The sequence below is a fragment of the Pleurodeles waltl genome, chromosome 11 (assembly GCF_031143425.1).
Source record: "Pleurodeles waltl isolate 20211129_DDA chromosome 11, aPleWal1.hap1.20221129, whole genome shotgun sequence".
Lineage (NCBI taxonomy): Eukaryota > Metazoa > Chordata > Amphibia > Caudata > Salamandridae > Pleurodeles > Pleurodeles waltl.
Genome location: NC_090450.1, coordinates 99,989,130 through 100,006,540, shown reverse-complemented (window position 1 = coordinate 100,006,540; position 17,411 = coordinate 99,989,130). Strand labels below are relative to the sequence as shown.

The window sequence follows — 17,411 nt, the reverse complement described above, 5'->3', positions numbered from 1 at the left end:
GGGTGTTTTCAGCAACATTGGTATAAGACCATTAGTTGAGTTGAACAACATGGAAATATGTACATGTTTAAAGCTTTGGAAGAACATTTATAGGGCATCAGAGGAAACATTTTTAGCACTACATACTGCTGTTTACGTACAGTGGAGCTGTGTAGCATTGTCATCTGGGATAAATGAGATGCGCCCCTCTAATGCAGTCATTAACATAATGTTGGATGTTTCGCTGCTATACCACAATTCTGTAATAGTGTTACCAGCACCAGTTATCGTGACACTACCACAAATTTAGAGATACATTCAAGCACTGGTTCTGTTTTTGTCACAATTATTGTTGTAAAATTAGTATTATATTTGTTATTGTGCACTGGTAATAATAAGCACTGAATGCAATCTCTCAATGCAAAATAGCGTTTAATGCACTAACAACCACTTTCCACACATTTCACTGGATTGTTTACAGTTTCCCACGTGTTTTAAATTACCTCAAAAGTAGTATGTCCATAAATGACAAAATACACTAAATATTAGTGCAAGACTATTCTAAATGTTTCGTAATGATGTCCTATATAGGTATGGTAAACTTCCATTTTTATATCTGGCTTCACAGCGCGGCTGTCAGGATGACATATTTTTAGCAATTCTTTAAAATATGCAGAGTGGGCTTTGACTTCCAGGTAGTGCTTACATTAGAGTGCACAAGGGATTCTTCTAAATCTGGAAAATAAACTCAACTATGCTGTCTGGCAAATGTAGTTATCTTTCTAGTATTTCCATTCTAATAGAAAGCAATATGTGTAGCTAGTTTCCCCCAGAATTCGAAAAACCATGCTTTACATGCTTTAATGCAATAAACATCTGTGCATACAATGCATGAAAGGAAGCCATTATTAATGCCCTATTTAAATTTGTTGGTACAGTAAAGCCAGACCTAATAGATATGCAAATGCTTTTTAAAACTATCCCAACAAAATTTGAGGGAAACAAATTCATTAGTATAACTAGCAGGCGACATTAAGCATCAAGCCCATACATAATATACTTTCAACTAATAATACTCACATTTAGCAGCAATACTTTATATCTCAATATTACAATCATGAATTTGACGAATTCGTTAAATACATACACTAATTGGTATTTGCTTTGGAAATTCATTATGTCAGTATATCCTCTTTATCAGATCTCCATCAATCTGCATCTCAAATCTACACATCACATAATTTAAAATAATCAACAAGCAAATCACATCCCACAGTCTATGTGAAAACTTCATGTAACAGGATTTACACAGTAGCACAGACACTGCAATGTAATTGAAAAACAAAAAGTACCTGTACAGGACATGTTCGATGGAGTTTCAGTGCCCCCTTTTGGTGAATTCTGGTAAAGCAACTGACACAGTAATCTTCCCCGCACTCGAAGCAGGTCTGGAAATAGAAAACATAGTAAGGAAAGATATTACAGGTATACAGATGCTACTTTTAGCAGAAACAAGCTTAAAAGAAAGCATATAACATGACCTGCACCTGGCAAGATACACAAAACTAAATGAAATCTGAGTCTATTGGATAATAACGACCACAGCGTAAAACATGCTTTATGCCATTTGTGTTAGCTATAGTTATAAGCAATGGCAAAGCCAATAGGTCTACGAGACGACGCCGGAACTAAATTAGGTTCACCAAAAACAAAATCATAAAGCAGTGCATCATGGAAATAAAAAACACCCTAACACGCATAATGCGGAAAACTCCTTTGCTGCTATTTAATGTATAAACACGGAGAAAATATAAAGCAATAAATAACAAAAATTGGTTTTCTGACGGGCAATTATTGATCTGTTGAGCAGTTACATGAAATGCTCATGGGCGGCCGAGCTGGTCAACATTGCAGCAAAAAGACAAAATACATATTATTGGTATCGACGTGGAAGTACACGTTGTAAGACAATAGCAGGTACGAATGTGGGAAGTTCCTTTGTGTCAATAGAGGCGAAAGTTCCACAGAGATGTTTTAAAGTATGGACATAGTGGGCTCTGGGGCCCAGAGTCAAACCTTGTAAGGGTGCCCCTTGTTATTTGGTCAGTACAGGGCCCTTCATTAAGTTATCCCTCATTAAGTTATAGTCAAGCTGTAATAACTACCTCTAACTCTTTTGATGACAGAATGTTGGCAAGCGTACCACAGCTTCATACAGGGCTGCCCCATGGTACACTTCCATTTTAATCTGTGTGCTGTATGTGGACCAAGGCAGTCATCACTACAACACCTGAAATGATATAATCGATGACAGCACCGTGTATGGCGGGGGCGATCGTTACCATGCTGACATTTCTCCAAAGGTGATGAGGTGAATACAGCAATCGGCGCTGTATTCACAAATTACACATACTTCACAAATGTGAAAAAAACTATAATAACATATCCTCAAGTATACTATACTGCGTAAATCCAGTTTAGTTGTATGTTGGGTTCTAAATGAACAGGCGTTTGTGTTTTTAGTCAGTAATGAACTAAAGCGCGAGGGCCCTTCCCATTCCTTACCCAAAAACAAACCTGGGCTAGTTCTGAGGCCAGGTTACCCTCTGATGGGCCACGAGTTAGCCTGGCTGAGAACAGGCCACCGTCACAGGCAAGCTTCTATAAACATTGTTCTCTGAGAGTTCATTCACACTTTTGCAATGGGACAAGGCTACTGCAAAATATACAACGAAACTGCACACAGTAGGGAGATACAAAATCAGTATTTGGCATCCCTTACATTTTCACATTATAAACCAAGGGCTTATGACCTCCAAGGCACTACTTAAGGTACTGTATTTAAATTTGACGTTTGAACATATGAAAGGGATTTACTTTCACAAGTGCCGATTATAACTTTTGAATACACCAGTTCAGGTCTGCAGGGACAGTCTTGATGCCTCTCTTTTAAAGTGGTTCATGTAGGACTTATATTTGCACAAGCAGCCAACATGTGCACAGAGATCTGTATGCCACTGGTGTAACTTCTGCGCAACCTTACTGTGACCTTACCTAAACAGTCAGCTACATCAACTGGTTTACCCAAACAATCACCATTTTTAGGCGTCACAACACATGCACTAGGAGGTGGTTAGCAGCATCCGAGCCTAGAGTTAAAAAATCCAGCAAATCAGAGTCAAAACATAGTCGTACCTTATCTTTTGAATTTTATGCCCGTTTACGTTTTTGTGGTATAGCCACTGCCAACATATAATAAATCAACAACAACTTTTTAACTTTAGCATGTAAGGGAACTTCCTTTTTAGGTCTGGCATCAGCCAAGACCTTTAGACTTAACTAAAATTATATATATAAGATACTTAAAGGGCCTTTCAGCCAGCAATCCTCAACCGTTGGTCAGTTGTTGTGTCATTCACATTTTGCTTCCCCCTACTACAGCAATCAGATTGCGGCAATTGATCAGCCGCTGGTTAATTTCATTATGAGTGAGTGCATTTTACTCTTTGACAATCAGCACATCCATACACAAAGTAGTTCCATTCAGTGCAGTGTTTTTACTTTATAGTGTAGCCTTTGTGCTTAGATCATGTTGTTATGGCAGGACACCTTAAATGTAACCAAGGCAGAGTACAGCCTTATCAGTGCCTGTTTACCATCAATGGTGTAGGTAATTTGCTTTTGGAGAGTGTTTTTCCTTATCCAACTACTGCTATCTCACAGCATAACAGAGGGGGGTCCATTTGAAACTGTTCTGTATCAAGTTATGCCTTCTTCTTTTTCTTTCCTACTCTCTTTCTATCTTTCTTACTTTTGCTTTCATGCTTTCCTGCTTTTTTCTTGGCTTTGTTCTTTTTTCTTTCCCTCTTTATTGTCGTCTTTCTTTCTTTCTTTCTTTCTTTCCTTCCTTCTTTGTTTCTTGCTTGCCTTTTTACTTTGCTTCTCTCTTTTTTTTGTTATCTTTCCTTCTTTTTGCCTTATTTCTTGTCTTCATTCTGTCATTCTTTCTTTCCTTCTGTCTTTTCTTCTTTCTTGCTTTATGTCTTTCTTTCATTCTGCCCTAATTTCTTTAATTGTTTCATTCCCTCATTCTTTGTTTCCTTATTGCCTCCTTTTTTTGCTTTGTAACTTTCTTTCACTCTGTCCTGAATTCTTTCATTGTTTAATTCCCTCTTTCTTTCTTGGTTTCTTCCTTTAAGGCAAGAGCCTAGGAGCCAATGAGGGACCGATTGGCTTTTGTTAGGTCTGGGTTAACCAAGACATTTTGTTTTTACTAAATTATGTATATAACATAGTTACTTATGAGGGTTTTCATCCATTGGATTGTGGTTGTGTCATTCACATTTGTCAAGTGGCAATGGGTCAGCCCACTTCAGCCATTGGCTGGTTTCAGTACGAGTTACAGCATGCTCCCATTGAGTACATCCACATATAAAGTAGTTCTGTTCACCACCAAGGAGACCTAAGGGATTGTGTGCTTTTCGCGGCTGAAAAAACATGCTTGCCTTCAACCAAAGTTTTATTTGACATTGATGATAGCCTGGCAGCTACCAAAACAATAATGTTTTGCAAAACAATGACAAAAATAAACAAAAATTGCCAAGAGGCTGGTGACCAATGCAGAAACCTACTGACTTTGCCAATGCTTGGGGGTGGGATATATATATATATAGGGTTTTTTAACCTCTTCTGTGCCTTGGACGAGATGATCTCGTCCAAGGCTACAGTTCCCCTGTGCCTTGGACGAGATCATCTCGTCCATGGCACAGGGGAACTTGGGGGCCCCCCGTACACCCCCCCTCCCCCCCAAGTCGGGGATGGAAGGGGAAGACCTTCCCCTTCCACCCCCGACCCCCCCCCACCCCCCCCTGTGACGTCAGCGCATGCGCGCGCGCTGATTAGTCACAGGGTCCTCCCTCGTCGCACTGGAAGCTCTGCTTCCAGCGCGATTGAAAAAGAAATGCAAAAGCATTTCTCTTTCAATCACTTGGGAGGCCCGGAGGGGCTTCAAAGGGAAGGAAAAGTATTTCCTTCCCTTTGAAGTCTCTCCGAGGGTTTCAAAAGCCGGATTGCTTTTTTTTTTTTTTTTTTTTATGTTTCATTTTTTTTTTTAGGTGGGGAGCGACCCCTTAGGCAAGGGTCGCTCCCCTTGGGGGAAAAATATATTTAGGCCATTTCTGCCCCCCCTTGGGGGCAGATTGGCCTATTTTGATGAGGCCAATCTGCCCCCAAGGGGGGCAGAAACCACTAGACACCAGGGAGCTTTTTCTTTGCGTGAATTTCACGCAAGGGTCGCAACCCCTTAGGCAAGGGTCGCTCCCTGGGGGGGGGCATATTTATTTTAGGCCATTTCTGCCCCCCCTGGGGGCAGATGCCCCCAGGGGGGGCAGAAACCTCTAGGCGCCAGGGCAATTTTTTTTTTTGTTTCTTTTTTTAGAGATGGGGAGCGACCCATCAGGCAAGGGTCGCTCCCCTGGGGGGCAAATTGTATTTAGGCCATTTATGCCCCCCTTGTGGGCAGATTGGCTGATTTTAGGTCAATCTGCCCCCAAGGGGGCAGAAACCACTAGGCACCGGGGATTTGTTTTTTGGCGCCAATGTCACGCAGGGGGAGCGAACCCGTAGGTAAGGTCGCTCCCGGGGGGGGGGGGCAGAAACCTCTAGGCGCCAGGGCAAAAAAAAATGTGTGGTTTTTTTTTGTTTGTTTGTTTTTTTAGAGATGGGGAGCAACCCATCAGTCAAGGGTCGCTCCCCAGGGGGGGCAAATTGTATTTAGACCATTTCTGCCCCCCTGGGGGCAGATTGGCAGAGTTTAGGTCAATCTGCCCCCAAGGGGGCAGAAACCACTAGGCACCGGGGATTTGTTTTTTGGCGCCAATGTCACGCAGAGGGAGCGACGCCGTAGGCAACGGTCGCTCCCGTGGGGGGGGGGGGGTGGGGTGGTGGGGGGCAAATTTATTTTAGGCCATTTCTGCCCCCCAGGGGGCAGAAACCTATAGGCGCCAGGGGAAATTTTCTTTTTTTTTCTTTGTTTGTTTTTTTAGAGATGGGGAGCGACCCATCAGGCAAGAGTCGCTCCCCTGGGGGACAAATTGTATTTAGGCCATTTCTGCCCCCCTTGGGGGCAGATTGGCTGATTTTAGGTCAATCTGCCCCCAAGGGGGCAGAAACCACTAGGCACCGGGGATTTGTTTTTTGGCGCCAATGTCACGCAGAGGGAGCGACGCCGTAGGCAACGGTCGCTCCCGTGGGGGGGGGGGGGGGGGGGTGGGGGGGGGCAAATTTATTTTAGGCCATTTCTGCCCCCCCTTGGGGCAGAAACCTATAGGCACCAGGGGAAATTTTCTTTTTTTTTCTTTGTTTGTTTTTTTAGAGATGGGGAGCGACCCATCAGGCAAGAGTCGCTCCCCTGGGGGACAAATTGTATTTAGGCCATTTCTGCCCCCCTTGGGGGCAGATTGGCTGATTTTAGGTCAATCTGCCCCCAAGGGGGCAGAAACCACTAGGCACCGGGGATTTGTTTTTTGGCGCCAATGTCACGCAGGGGGAGCGACCCCGTAGGCAAGGGTCGCTCCCGGGGGGGGTGGGGGTTGGGGGGAGAGACATTTATTTTAGGCCATTTCTGTCCCCCCTGGGGGCAGATCGGCCTATTATTAGGCCAATCTGCCCCCGGGGGGGCAGAAACCTCTAGGCGCCAGGGCAAATTTTTTTTTGTGTGTTTTTTTTTTTGTTTGTTTGTTTTTTTACAGATGGGGAGCAACCCATCAGGCAAGGGTCGCTCCCCAGGGGGGGCAAATTGTATTTAGACCATTTCTGCCCCCAAGGGGGCAGAAACCACTAGGCACCGGGGATTTGTTTTTTGGCGCCAATGTCACGCAGGGGGAGCGACCCCGTAGGCAAGGGTCGCTACCGGGGGAGGGGGGGTGTTGGGGGGCAAATTTATTTTAGGCCATTTCTGCCCCCCCTGGGGGCAGATCGGCCTATTATTAGGCTGATCTGCCCCCGGGGGGGGGCAGAAACCTCTAGGCGCCAGGGGATATATATATATTTTTTTTTTTTGTTTTTTTAGAGATGGGGAGCGACCCATCAGGCAAGGGTCGCTCCCCTGGGGGGCAAATTGTATTTAGGCCATTTCCGCCCCCCTTAGGGGCAGATTGGCAGATTTTAGGTCAATCTGCCCCCAAGGGGGCAGAAACCACTAGGCACTGGGGATTTGTTTTTTGGCGCCAATGTCACGCAGGGGGAGCGACCCTGTAGGCAATGGTCTCTCCCGAGGGGGGGTGGGGGTTGGGGGGGAGAAATTTATTTTAGGCCATTTCTGCCCGCCCCCCCCCCCCCTGGGGGCAGATCGGCCTCTTATTAGGCCGATCTGCCCCCGGGGGGGGGGCAGAAACCTCTAGGCACCAGGGCAAATTTTGTTTTGTGTTTTTTTTTTTTTGTTTGTTTGTTTTTTTAGAGATGGGGAGTGACCCATCAGGCAAGGGTCGCTCCCCAGGGGGGCAAATTGTATTTAGACCATTTCTGCCCCCCTGGGGCAGATTGGCAGAGTTTAGGTCAATCTGCCCCCAAGGGGGCAGAAAACACTAGGCACCGGGGATTTGTTTTTAGGCGCCAATGTCACGCAGGGGGAGCGACCCCGTAGGCAAGGGTCGCTCCCGGCGGGGGAGGGTGGGGGTTGGGGGGGCAAATTTATTTTAGGGCATTTCTGCCCCCCCCCTGGGGCCGGCTGAGCTACAGGCCAAACACCACAGGTAGGCACCTTGCAAAAAACACCTCTGTTTTCTGTGAAAAAATATGTTGTGTCCACGTTGTGTTTTGGGCCATTTCCTTTTGTGGGCGCACCCCATCTTGGATTCCCCTAGGTCTCTAGTTTTCAGAAATGCACAGGTTTGGTAGGTTTCCCTAGGTGCCGGCTGAGCTAGAGGCCAAAATCTACAGGTAGGCACTTCGCAAAAAACACCTCTGTTTTCTTCCAAAAAATTGGATGTGTCCACGTTGCGCTTTGGGGCGTTTCCTGTCGCGGGCGCTAGGCCTACCCACACAAGTGAGGTATCATTTTTATCGGGAGACTTGGGGTAACGCTGGGTGGAAGGAAATTTGTGGCTCCTCTCAGATTCCAGAACTTTCTGCCACAGAAATGTGAGGAACATGTGTTTTTTTTAGCCAAATTTTGAGGTTTGCAAAGGATTCTGGGTAACAGAACCTGGTCCGAGCCCCACAAGTCACCCCATCTTGGATTCCCCTAGGTCTCTAGTTTTCAGAAATGCACAGGTTTGGTAGGTTTCCCTAGGTGGCGGCTGAGCTACAGGCCAAAATCTACAGGTAGTCACTTCGCAAAAAACACCTCTGTTTTCTTCCAAAAATTTGGATGTGTCCACGTTGCGCTTTGGGGCGTTTCCTGTCGCGGGCACTTTGCCTACCCACACAAGTGAGGTATCTTTTTTATCGGGAGACTTGGGGGAACATAGATTAGCAAAACAAGTGTTATTGCCCCTTGTCTTTCTCTACATTTTTTCCTTCCAAATATAGGAGTGTGTGTAAAAAAGACATCTATTTGAGAAATGCCCTGTAATTCACATGCTAGTTTGGTCACCCCGGAATTCAGATATGTGCAAATAACCACTGCTCCTCAACACCTTATCTTGTGCCCTTTTTGGAAATACAAAGGTTTTCTTGATAGCAATTTTTTACTCTTTATATTTCAGCAAATGAATTGCTGTATACCCGGTATAGAATGAAAACGCACGTCAGGGTGCAGCTCATTTATTGGCTCTGGGTTCCTTGGGTTCTTGATGAACCTACAAGCCCTATATATCCCCGCAACCAGAGGAGTCCAGCAGACGTAACAGTATATTGCTTTCAATAATCTGACATTGCAGGGAAAAGTTACAGAGTAAAACGTAGAGAAACATTTATGTTTTTTTCACCTCAATTTCAATATTTTTCTTTTTCAGTTGTTATTTTCTGTAGGAAACCCTTGTAGGATCTACACAAATGACCCCTTGCTGAATTCAGAATTTTGTCTACTTTTCAGAAATGTTTAGGTTTCTGGGATCCAGCATTGGTTTCATGCCCATTTCTGTCACTGACTGGAAGGAGGCTGAAAGCACAAAAAATTGCAAAAATGGGGTATGTCCCAGTAAAATGCCAAAATTGTGTTGAAAAATTGGGTTTTCTGATTCAAGTCTGCCTGTTCCTGAAAGCTGGGAAGCTGCTGAGTTTAGCACCACAAACCCTTTGTTGATGCCATTTTCAGGGGAAAAACCACAAGCCTTCTTCTGCAGCCACTTTTTCCAATTTTTTTGAAAAAAACGAAATGTTCACTGTATTTTGGCCAATTTCTTGGCCTCCTTCAAGGGAACCCACAAAGTCTGGGTACCTCTAGAATCCCTAGGATGTTGGAAAAAAAGGATGCAAATTTGGCTTGGTTAGCTTATGTGGACAAAACGTTATGAGGGCCTAAGCGCGAACTGCCCCAAATAGGCAAAAAAAGGCCTGGCACAGGAGGGGGAAAAGGCCTGGCAGCGAAGGGGTTAAGCATTGTGGCATGATGGTGGACCTGTGGGTATTTGATGGTCGGAGTGTGGGAACATGACAGCCGAAATGTTGCTATGTGATGGGGGGAGCATAATAGTGTGATGGTGGCGTATGGGTGTGTGATGTCAAGTGTGGTCTTTTAATGTTGGGCTTGTTATCTCCATTTATGAAGAGGACTGTATTGTTACATGTCCTCGCTGTGCTATGTTTTGGTCTCTTCCGCAGATCCAGAGTTTCCCCTAGGCTGGATCTATAATTTGGATATCAATATTACACTTGCCAGTGTATACGCAGCTTCTCGGCATGTGTTACTGAATTTGCTTTCAAGAGTTCTTAAAGTTACTGGACAACGGGACACCAGCAGGGTGTGAAAGAAAGCACTTATGCCAACTTTACATTTCCTGATTGAAATACACAATAATTAAACATCAACATATGAATTCGAAAAAGCATATAGTTACATCAACGTATCACTTACCAACATGGCATTTTTATTTTCGCATTGTCCACATGTCTTTCCCCTAGGCTTTGGTTTTTCTAATGAAGCAATTAATGAAGATTTTGGAACAACAGCCAGCTTCACTGTCTCTGTAAAAACATACAATGTAAACTCAAGTGATGAAATAGGCATCTCTAAAATATAACATACCAAGAAGACATGGATCTTGCTCGCCTACCTATTTGACACGGCCAAGGGAGGAACCATCACGGATGACAATGTTAATCCATAATCACTCTAAGCAAACTGCTGCGGAATTAGCACAAAAGGAAACAAAAATCGTACTAGCATGATATGGCATAGTGTACATTTGACCATCAACTCACTACCTTCGATGAATTACCAACTGCACGCACAAAACCACTTATAGGTCGGGTTGTTATAGGTGAATGGCACATTAAGGGGCACTTGTTCATGAATTTATGTTGTATAGTATTTGTATGGGGCACTCTCAACTCGTGCATGGCTTTTTCGTGCTGCGGGATGTCTTGGGGTGCTGGCTGTCGTCTGCCTCCGGTGGGTGAGATTGGGTGGGGGATTGGGGGAGGTCATCAGAGGTACCAGTTCTTGTGAATTTCCACCAAACTGTGTCTGGTCAATGTCATGTTTATCAGCTGCCGTGCGTGTCATTGGCTTCCTGCTACAGTAGGTAAATCAGGTGTATTCTCGACATCAGTATGAGGCACTGAATAAAATATAGAACTAATTCTATTTCCGTTGTAAATTCCTGTCTGCATGCAGACCAAAGCTGGATGAGATCACCAAACTGGGAGATGTGATAGGGCTCCAACAGAAGGAGGGCATTTACCTATCTCTTAACGTCCTTATGAGTAACGATAAAAACAATCGTTTTCACATCTTCAGTGTGTACTAACAGCTTAAATTAAGATCTGAAGTACTTTCTCGAACCTCTGAACTAGCTAGGTAAGTAATAAAAGAAAGGTTTTATGCAAAGACCGAGTTATTCTTTTAACACGGCAAGCAAGGACAGAAAACAGGGCTACTTTGCACCTAAATAAATATTTAAATAAATACTTTCACACTAGCCCTTGCTGACCATTTGTTGAACATGCATGCTCTCATTTAGCATCCTAAGTGTCCAAATGGCAAGATTTTGACCACACATAGTAATTTCCTCATGGTCCCTCAGAGGAAGCTGCAAAACCTCGCGGAACACTGCGGAGCAAACGAAGTAGACAGGTGGCCCCCAACTGACCCCCTTAGGTATTACCAGAGGGAAGAAGACTTGGAGACTGGCATATTAAATACTTTTTCCATTCCTGTGTCTATTGGAAAATGCATTACTACATTCGGACCTTAGAATCCGACCTGACAGGGACCACAACTGAATTTGTAGGTGGGTACATTGTAGCCATCTGCCTACTTACCACACATATAAGATGTATTCATAAATCCAAATCTTTACTGCACACTATGCTAAAACAGGATCAATGACCATACGGATAATGGTTATGATGAACTTTCGTAGAGTACACGAAATTATTAACTCAAATATTACACTTATATATCGTAAAGCAATCTGTCTACAGGTGTACCATGATGAAAGGTGTGATAACAGGTACATACTCATGTTAGATTGAAAGCAGACATTCTCAAAGACGCCAACAGGAGCCAATGAGCAGTGTGCTAGTAAATGGCAAGGTATCTTTTACATCCTGTCTTCATAGATAAAGATGTTCGTCTCTGCTTGGTAGCAGGTTAGCATGCCATTTTGCAGCAGCTCTCAAGGTAAAAAAGTGTGAAACAGGGCCTCTGTGATTTTTGCAATGTGCTAAAGATTATGTGTGCATTACACATGGGTAAATAGCATAAGCGGAGAATTAACCATTCATTGTCCTATGCACTACTCAAAAACAGCATTTTCTGCTGGAGCACGTAAAGAAAATATACATACATCAATAAAAGTCAGGTGGAATTGGAAATGCTATTGACGGGAACTTCAGCACAATCCCCAATGGCAATTTACAACACTATAACAAATTTATCATGATGTCAGTGAAATATATACCCAAAAGGCCAATTAGCAGTACAAAATTCCTTTCAGCTAAAAAAATTTGATGTGCAGCGATTTGGTCTCCTGTGAAAAAAAGGTTTCATAACCTGTTGTTTTTCTAATGCTATCCAGCAACCACACTCAGGATAATCTAAAAATTGAGACACCTGTGGAAGGTAGAATGTGAGTCTGATTGTAGCGGTGGCATTTCAGACCACCAATGACCACCTCACTTGTACTGCGGAAGAGCTACCAAATGAGGACAAATTAAAATGAGGATCATTCTGCCAATCACAGAGGTCAGAAACATGAAGCTGTGTATTTTTTTATTTATAGGCAGGCCTGTGAACTAGATAAACAAACCAGGTGGTAAAGCCCCACATCTCTCTGGAAATAGGCTGGGGTATTAAAAAGACCTTAAAATGGAAATTAGCTTTTCAGACAGGAAGAATGTGTTCATGAAGAAGAGTTAGTTTCCTAATCCTAACTCCTGTTCTCTTGTACAGGAATTTCAATGATAAGTCATAAGCACTGAATAGTCCTGCCCAAGTACAGTGACCCTAGGGCAGTTCTTTAATATATCTTAAGTGGAGATTTTCGCCTTTCTTCAGGAAGGCCTGTAAAGACACTTAAGAAAGAGACAGATAATGCCGCCTATATAACTGGGCTACACTTGCTCCATTCTTCATCATGAAGTCAAAAAGGGCCAATACACTAAAAATGTATAAAGTTAAGATGTTTTGCAAACAGTATAAATCTCCTTCACAAACACTTTTTAATGACAGAGATGAGGGAGATAAGGGCAGAGTAACCTTATAGGCTGCCATATATGGCTAAAATAAAAGCTGTTCCTTTAAGAACCCAGAGACCACCAGTATCCCATCATGCTCAGCTGGTGGCAGTTACTTCAGTTCTTTTTGAAGGTGATACAAGACATATAAAGCATCCAGGATACTTCTGTCTGTTGGAAAATGGGTTATTGGTAAGGGCAGGTAAGTACCTACTCATAGCAATAGGCCACCAACCTCCCCTTAGGTACAGTTAGGTCTCAGTAAATTAAACCTAGCTCAACCCTTGGTAGGTTGGCAACGAGCGGCAAGGCTTAACTTAAGAGACAAAGCGTAAAGCATTAAAATATCACAAAACAGTAATTAAATAAAACACAGGAAACAGTTTAAAAATGCAAAATAAATTTATAAAAATAGGAAATATGTTTAGCTTTAAAATGACACCAAAGCGAATAAAATCGGATAAGGGGAACCGGAGATATGATTTTTTAAAGAATTATTGCTTTCTAGTGCATAGAAACAAAAAGGGCCAATCTGGTCGCACCTCGACCGGGGCAAAGTCAAAGTTTAAGGCTGACCGCGATGGAGCCCTAGGCTCAGCTACAGCCCGCAGTCAAAAGTTTACCTTAGGACTTGGCCGTTTTCTGGAGATTTTCTTTGGCGGGACGAACCTGCCAGTCCAATCCGACCTCTTGGAACTCTTCCTCTGATACGCGTCGCAGGAGCACTCAGTGGAGATTTTTACCTTCGGACTTGGAACTTTTTCCCAAAGTGATAATCCTTTGACCGGGGCAAACCTGAATCTTGATCAGACGATCTTGGAGCCCTCTTCGGATACACTGCCTGGGAGGTCCCGGTCAATTTCCTACGTTCGGAGTTAGTCACTTTTTTTGGAGATTTTCTTCGCCGGGACGAATCTGCAAGTCAGGCTGGGTCACGGTTGAGGCAAGACGGCTAGAGTTGCCGCATCAGTTCTTGTCCCTCTATGGAGCTTTTTTCCAAAAGTTCTCCAAACTTTTGGATCTTCTTCCAGATGTTCCTTTAAGGTTCTTTTGAGATCCACAGTTCACCCCAAGGTTCCAGAAGCTCAGAGATGCTCCTTGAGGGAGCGGACTACAACTCCCAGAATGCACCTGGTGCAAACTCCATTTTGGCCAATGGACAGTGGTCAGCTGGTTGGTTTCTTCAGGAGTTGGTGCAAGGGACTCTGGTTAGCAATTTTCCACCTGTAGCAAACAGGGAGTCCCTCATTGAACCAGTTGAAGCCAGGCAAAGTCCTTCTTGTGGTGAAGCCCAAGTGTGCAGCTGGTGCAGTCCTTCTGAGTGCAGGTTCCAGGTGCAGGCCAGGGGTCCAGCAGGGCATTCCTTCTCCTGTAGTTCTTCCTTGTAGGGATCTGGTAGGGAACGGAGGTGTGGGTGCAGGTCTGCCAGTTTTATCCTTGCTCCTGGGTGAAAAACAGGGGGGCCTTGGTTCTCCAATCAGAGGCAGGGTCCTTCCCTCTGTGATGACCACTTCCTGGGAAGTGTGGCCAAAAATCAATCCCAGGGAGCAACATTCCTCAAAAATCCATCATGGCTGAAAGTGATTTTGGAGGTTACATCTGGCTGAGCCCACCCACTGGTGTGGCTAAAAATCCTAAGCACACCCCTCTCCTGCCCTCTCCTAATCTAATCAAGGGGGCACCTAATTGTCTGGGTTTGCAGGATGTGAGGGTGTTACTGGGTTGCCGCAAATGTCCTTCCCTGCCTTGAAAACCAGTTTGGCAGCCCTTCCTGCTTCCCCATCTGCTGAGGTGAGATTTCCTCCCCCAGGTACATCTCTTTGTGTTGAGCCAGGCCACTTCACACCTCATCAAAGCAGCCTGGCCAGGCTGCCAGAAGGTGGCTAATCAGAGCAAAGCAGCAAAAACACTGCAAGGCTAATGTTGGCAACTTTTCAGGTAAAGTTTAAAACTCTTTACCTGAACAAGTTATATTAAATCCCACAACTGGAAGTTGTGCAATTTATCATAACAATTATTTTGATACCAAACTTGTAGTATCTGTTACTTAAGGGGACTTTAAAAATTAAAACAAAGTCTCCCCATTCTAGCCTATGGAGGCAATTCACTACAATGAGGGAAAAATGAATTTGGCCGTTTTACCTCACCAGGGCTTATAAAACTATTTTTATAAGGTCCCTGCTTATAGTTACATGGTACCCAACCCTAGGGGCACATAGGGCACACCTCAGGGGTGACTTATGTAAAAATAAGGTCGTTTTAGACTTTGGAACTACTTTCAAATTCAAAGTTGAATTTGCATATAACTTTAGTTTAAAAGCAGCCAGCAAGGCAAGCCTGCTTTTAAAATGACACTGGGCACCTCAGCAATGCACCTATGGGGACGCTACCTATGCTGGGGCCCCTAAACCTCCATGCCCTACCATATACTAGGGACTTTTAGGTAGGTTATTTTTTCCAATTATAATTAGCCTAATTTGCATACTGATTTTACACAGAGCACAGGGCCTGGAAATGGTTAGCAGTACCCAGGGTACCATCAGAATCAGGAACACACCAGCAAAAAGTGAAAAATGGGGGCAAAAAGTTAGGGGGTCTCTGCAATCAGCTCTGTTCTCTCACACTGTCCATTCAACGAGGGAGGAGGGAGGGTTGCTTATGAATTATCATGGAAATTCCACTAAGAGAGAACAGGAGTTACAGGTAAGAAACTATTCCTTCTCTTGTAGGAGATTTCCATGTATAGTCATAAGTACTGAATAGAGTAGCAAGCTCATCTCCCCATATCACAGTGGAGAAGACAGAGAAAGGATCATCTAAACAGTTTACGAAATACAAAAACAGATTTCTGCAGGAGGCCTGCCCTACTTGACCATCAACTCTAGCCTCAGAATCTAGGCAGTAGTGTATAGTTAATGTATGTACCGATTTCCAGGTAGCTTGCATACTTCTGGAACTGGGACAGTAAGCAGCAGGGCAGTGGTGGCTGCTTTACCTCTAGTACAAAGCGCTTTAGGTTTAGCAATTGATGGCTTATTAGCTTTTTGGTAGCATAGTAGAATGCAAGACACTATCCACCTAGAGATGGATTGTTTGAGAGAAGCCAGACCAGTGAGTATTAGACCAAAGTTAATAAACAACTGGTTAGTTTGACAGAAATCTATCATTTCGTCAAGATAAAACTTCAGAATCCTCCTAATATCCAAAGAATGGAGAGATCTTTCTAATGGAGAAGGATTCTGAAAGAATGTAGGTAATGAAATAGGTTGGTTTACATGGAAATCTGACACTACCTTAGGAAGGAATTTCGGGTGAATTCCTGTAACCACTTTGCTAGAATGAAAGACAGTGGGCTTCATTACGACCCTGGCAGTCTGCAGATCGCCAGGATCACGGTGAAAGTCTGACCGCTGCCAAAGCAGTGGTCCCACCACTTTGGCAGCGGTCTGACCGCCACATTATAACCGTGGCAGTTGTGCCATGGTCAGACCGCCAACACCACCAGTTTCCCTCCACTGGTGGGACTGGTGGTCCTCATCGGCCATGTAGCCCTGCATGCAGTGCCAACCTAGGGATTATGACCACCCTCTCTGCCAAGTTTTTTTTACATGACAGTTGCATTGCCATGTAAAAACTGGCAGAGACGGAATGCAAAAGGCCCAATGGTTGCTGTTGCACCCTATGCATGGAACATTGCCGCCGGCTCAAGTATGAAGCAGCGTCAATGTTGTGGGCTGTTCCCCGCTGGGCCAGCAGGAACTCGTAATGGGGCCCGCAAGAAGGCAGTCGCACTGGCGGCAACCTGACAGCGTGAGTTTGGTGGGTGGCATTTTCCGCCCACCAAACTCGTAATGACCCCCATTGTATGGTTCATGAGAACATAGGGGGTTATTACAACTTTGGAGGAGGTGTTAATCCGTCCCAAAAGTGACGGTAAAGTGACGGATATACCACCAGCCATATTACGAGTTCCATAGGATATAATGGACTCGTAATACAGCTGGTGGTATATCCGTCACTTTACCGTCACTTTTGGGACGGATTAACACCTCCTCCAAAGTTGTAATAACCCCCATAGTGTTTGTATCTCACTAACCCAGGGAGCTTACAACCATCCTCTCTGCCAGCTATTACATAGCGGTTGCACTGCTATGTTAAAGATAGCAGAGACGGGATGCAGTGGGCCCTCTGGGTGCTGTTGCACACAACACACACTGCAACATTGGAGCCGGCTCATTTATGAGCCAGCGTCAATGTTGTGGGCTGTTCCCCACTGGGCCAGTGGGCGGAAACACAGTTTCCGCCAGCTGATCCAGTGGGGGACGCATAATGGAGCCCGCAGTAAGGTGGCTGCACTAGCGGCAACCTGCCCACGGGTGTTTGTGGGCGGCCTTTTCCACCCGCCAAACTCATGATGACCACTAGTGTATGGTCCACGAGAAAACAGTATTTGAATCTCAATAACCCGGGGAGCTTATGTTATAGCTTACAGGAAAGCAGCTTTCCACGTGAGATGTTGTAGGAAAACTTTGTGGGTGAGTTCAAATAGGTCCCGCATAAAGCGAAAAAGCATTATATTGAGTTCCATGGAG

The 17,411-nt window shown here is 44.4% G+C and overlaps 1 protein-coding gene across 2 annotated transcripts in view; it reads right to left on the bottom strand.

The window, feature by feature from the left end:
• The window catches only part of ZBBX (zinc finger B-box domain containing), a 440,192-nt gene that overhangs the window by 342,652 nt on the left and 80,129 nt on the right, over positions 1–17,411 (bottom strand). For both annotated transcript variants that reach the window (XM_069213223.1, XM_069213224.1), the window contains exons 6-7: positions 9,995–10,104; positions 1,332–1,427 (exon numbers count right to left, since the gene is read on the bottom strand). In XM_069213223.1, coding sequence (XP_069069324.1) covers positions 1,332–1,427; positions 9,995–10,104 — 206 coding nt within the window. The remainder of the gene's footprint in view (positions 1–1,331; positions 1,428–9,994; positions 10,105–17,411) is intronic.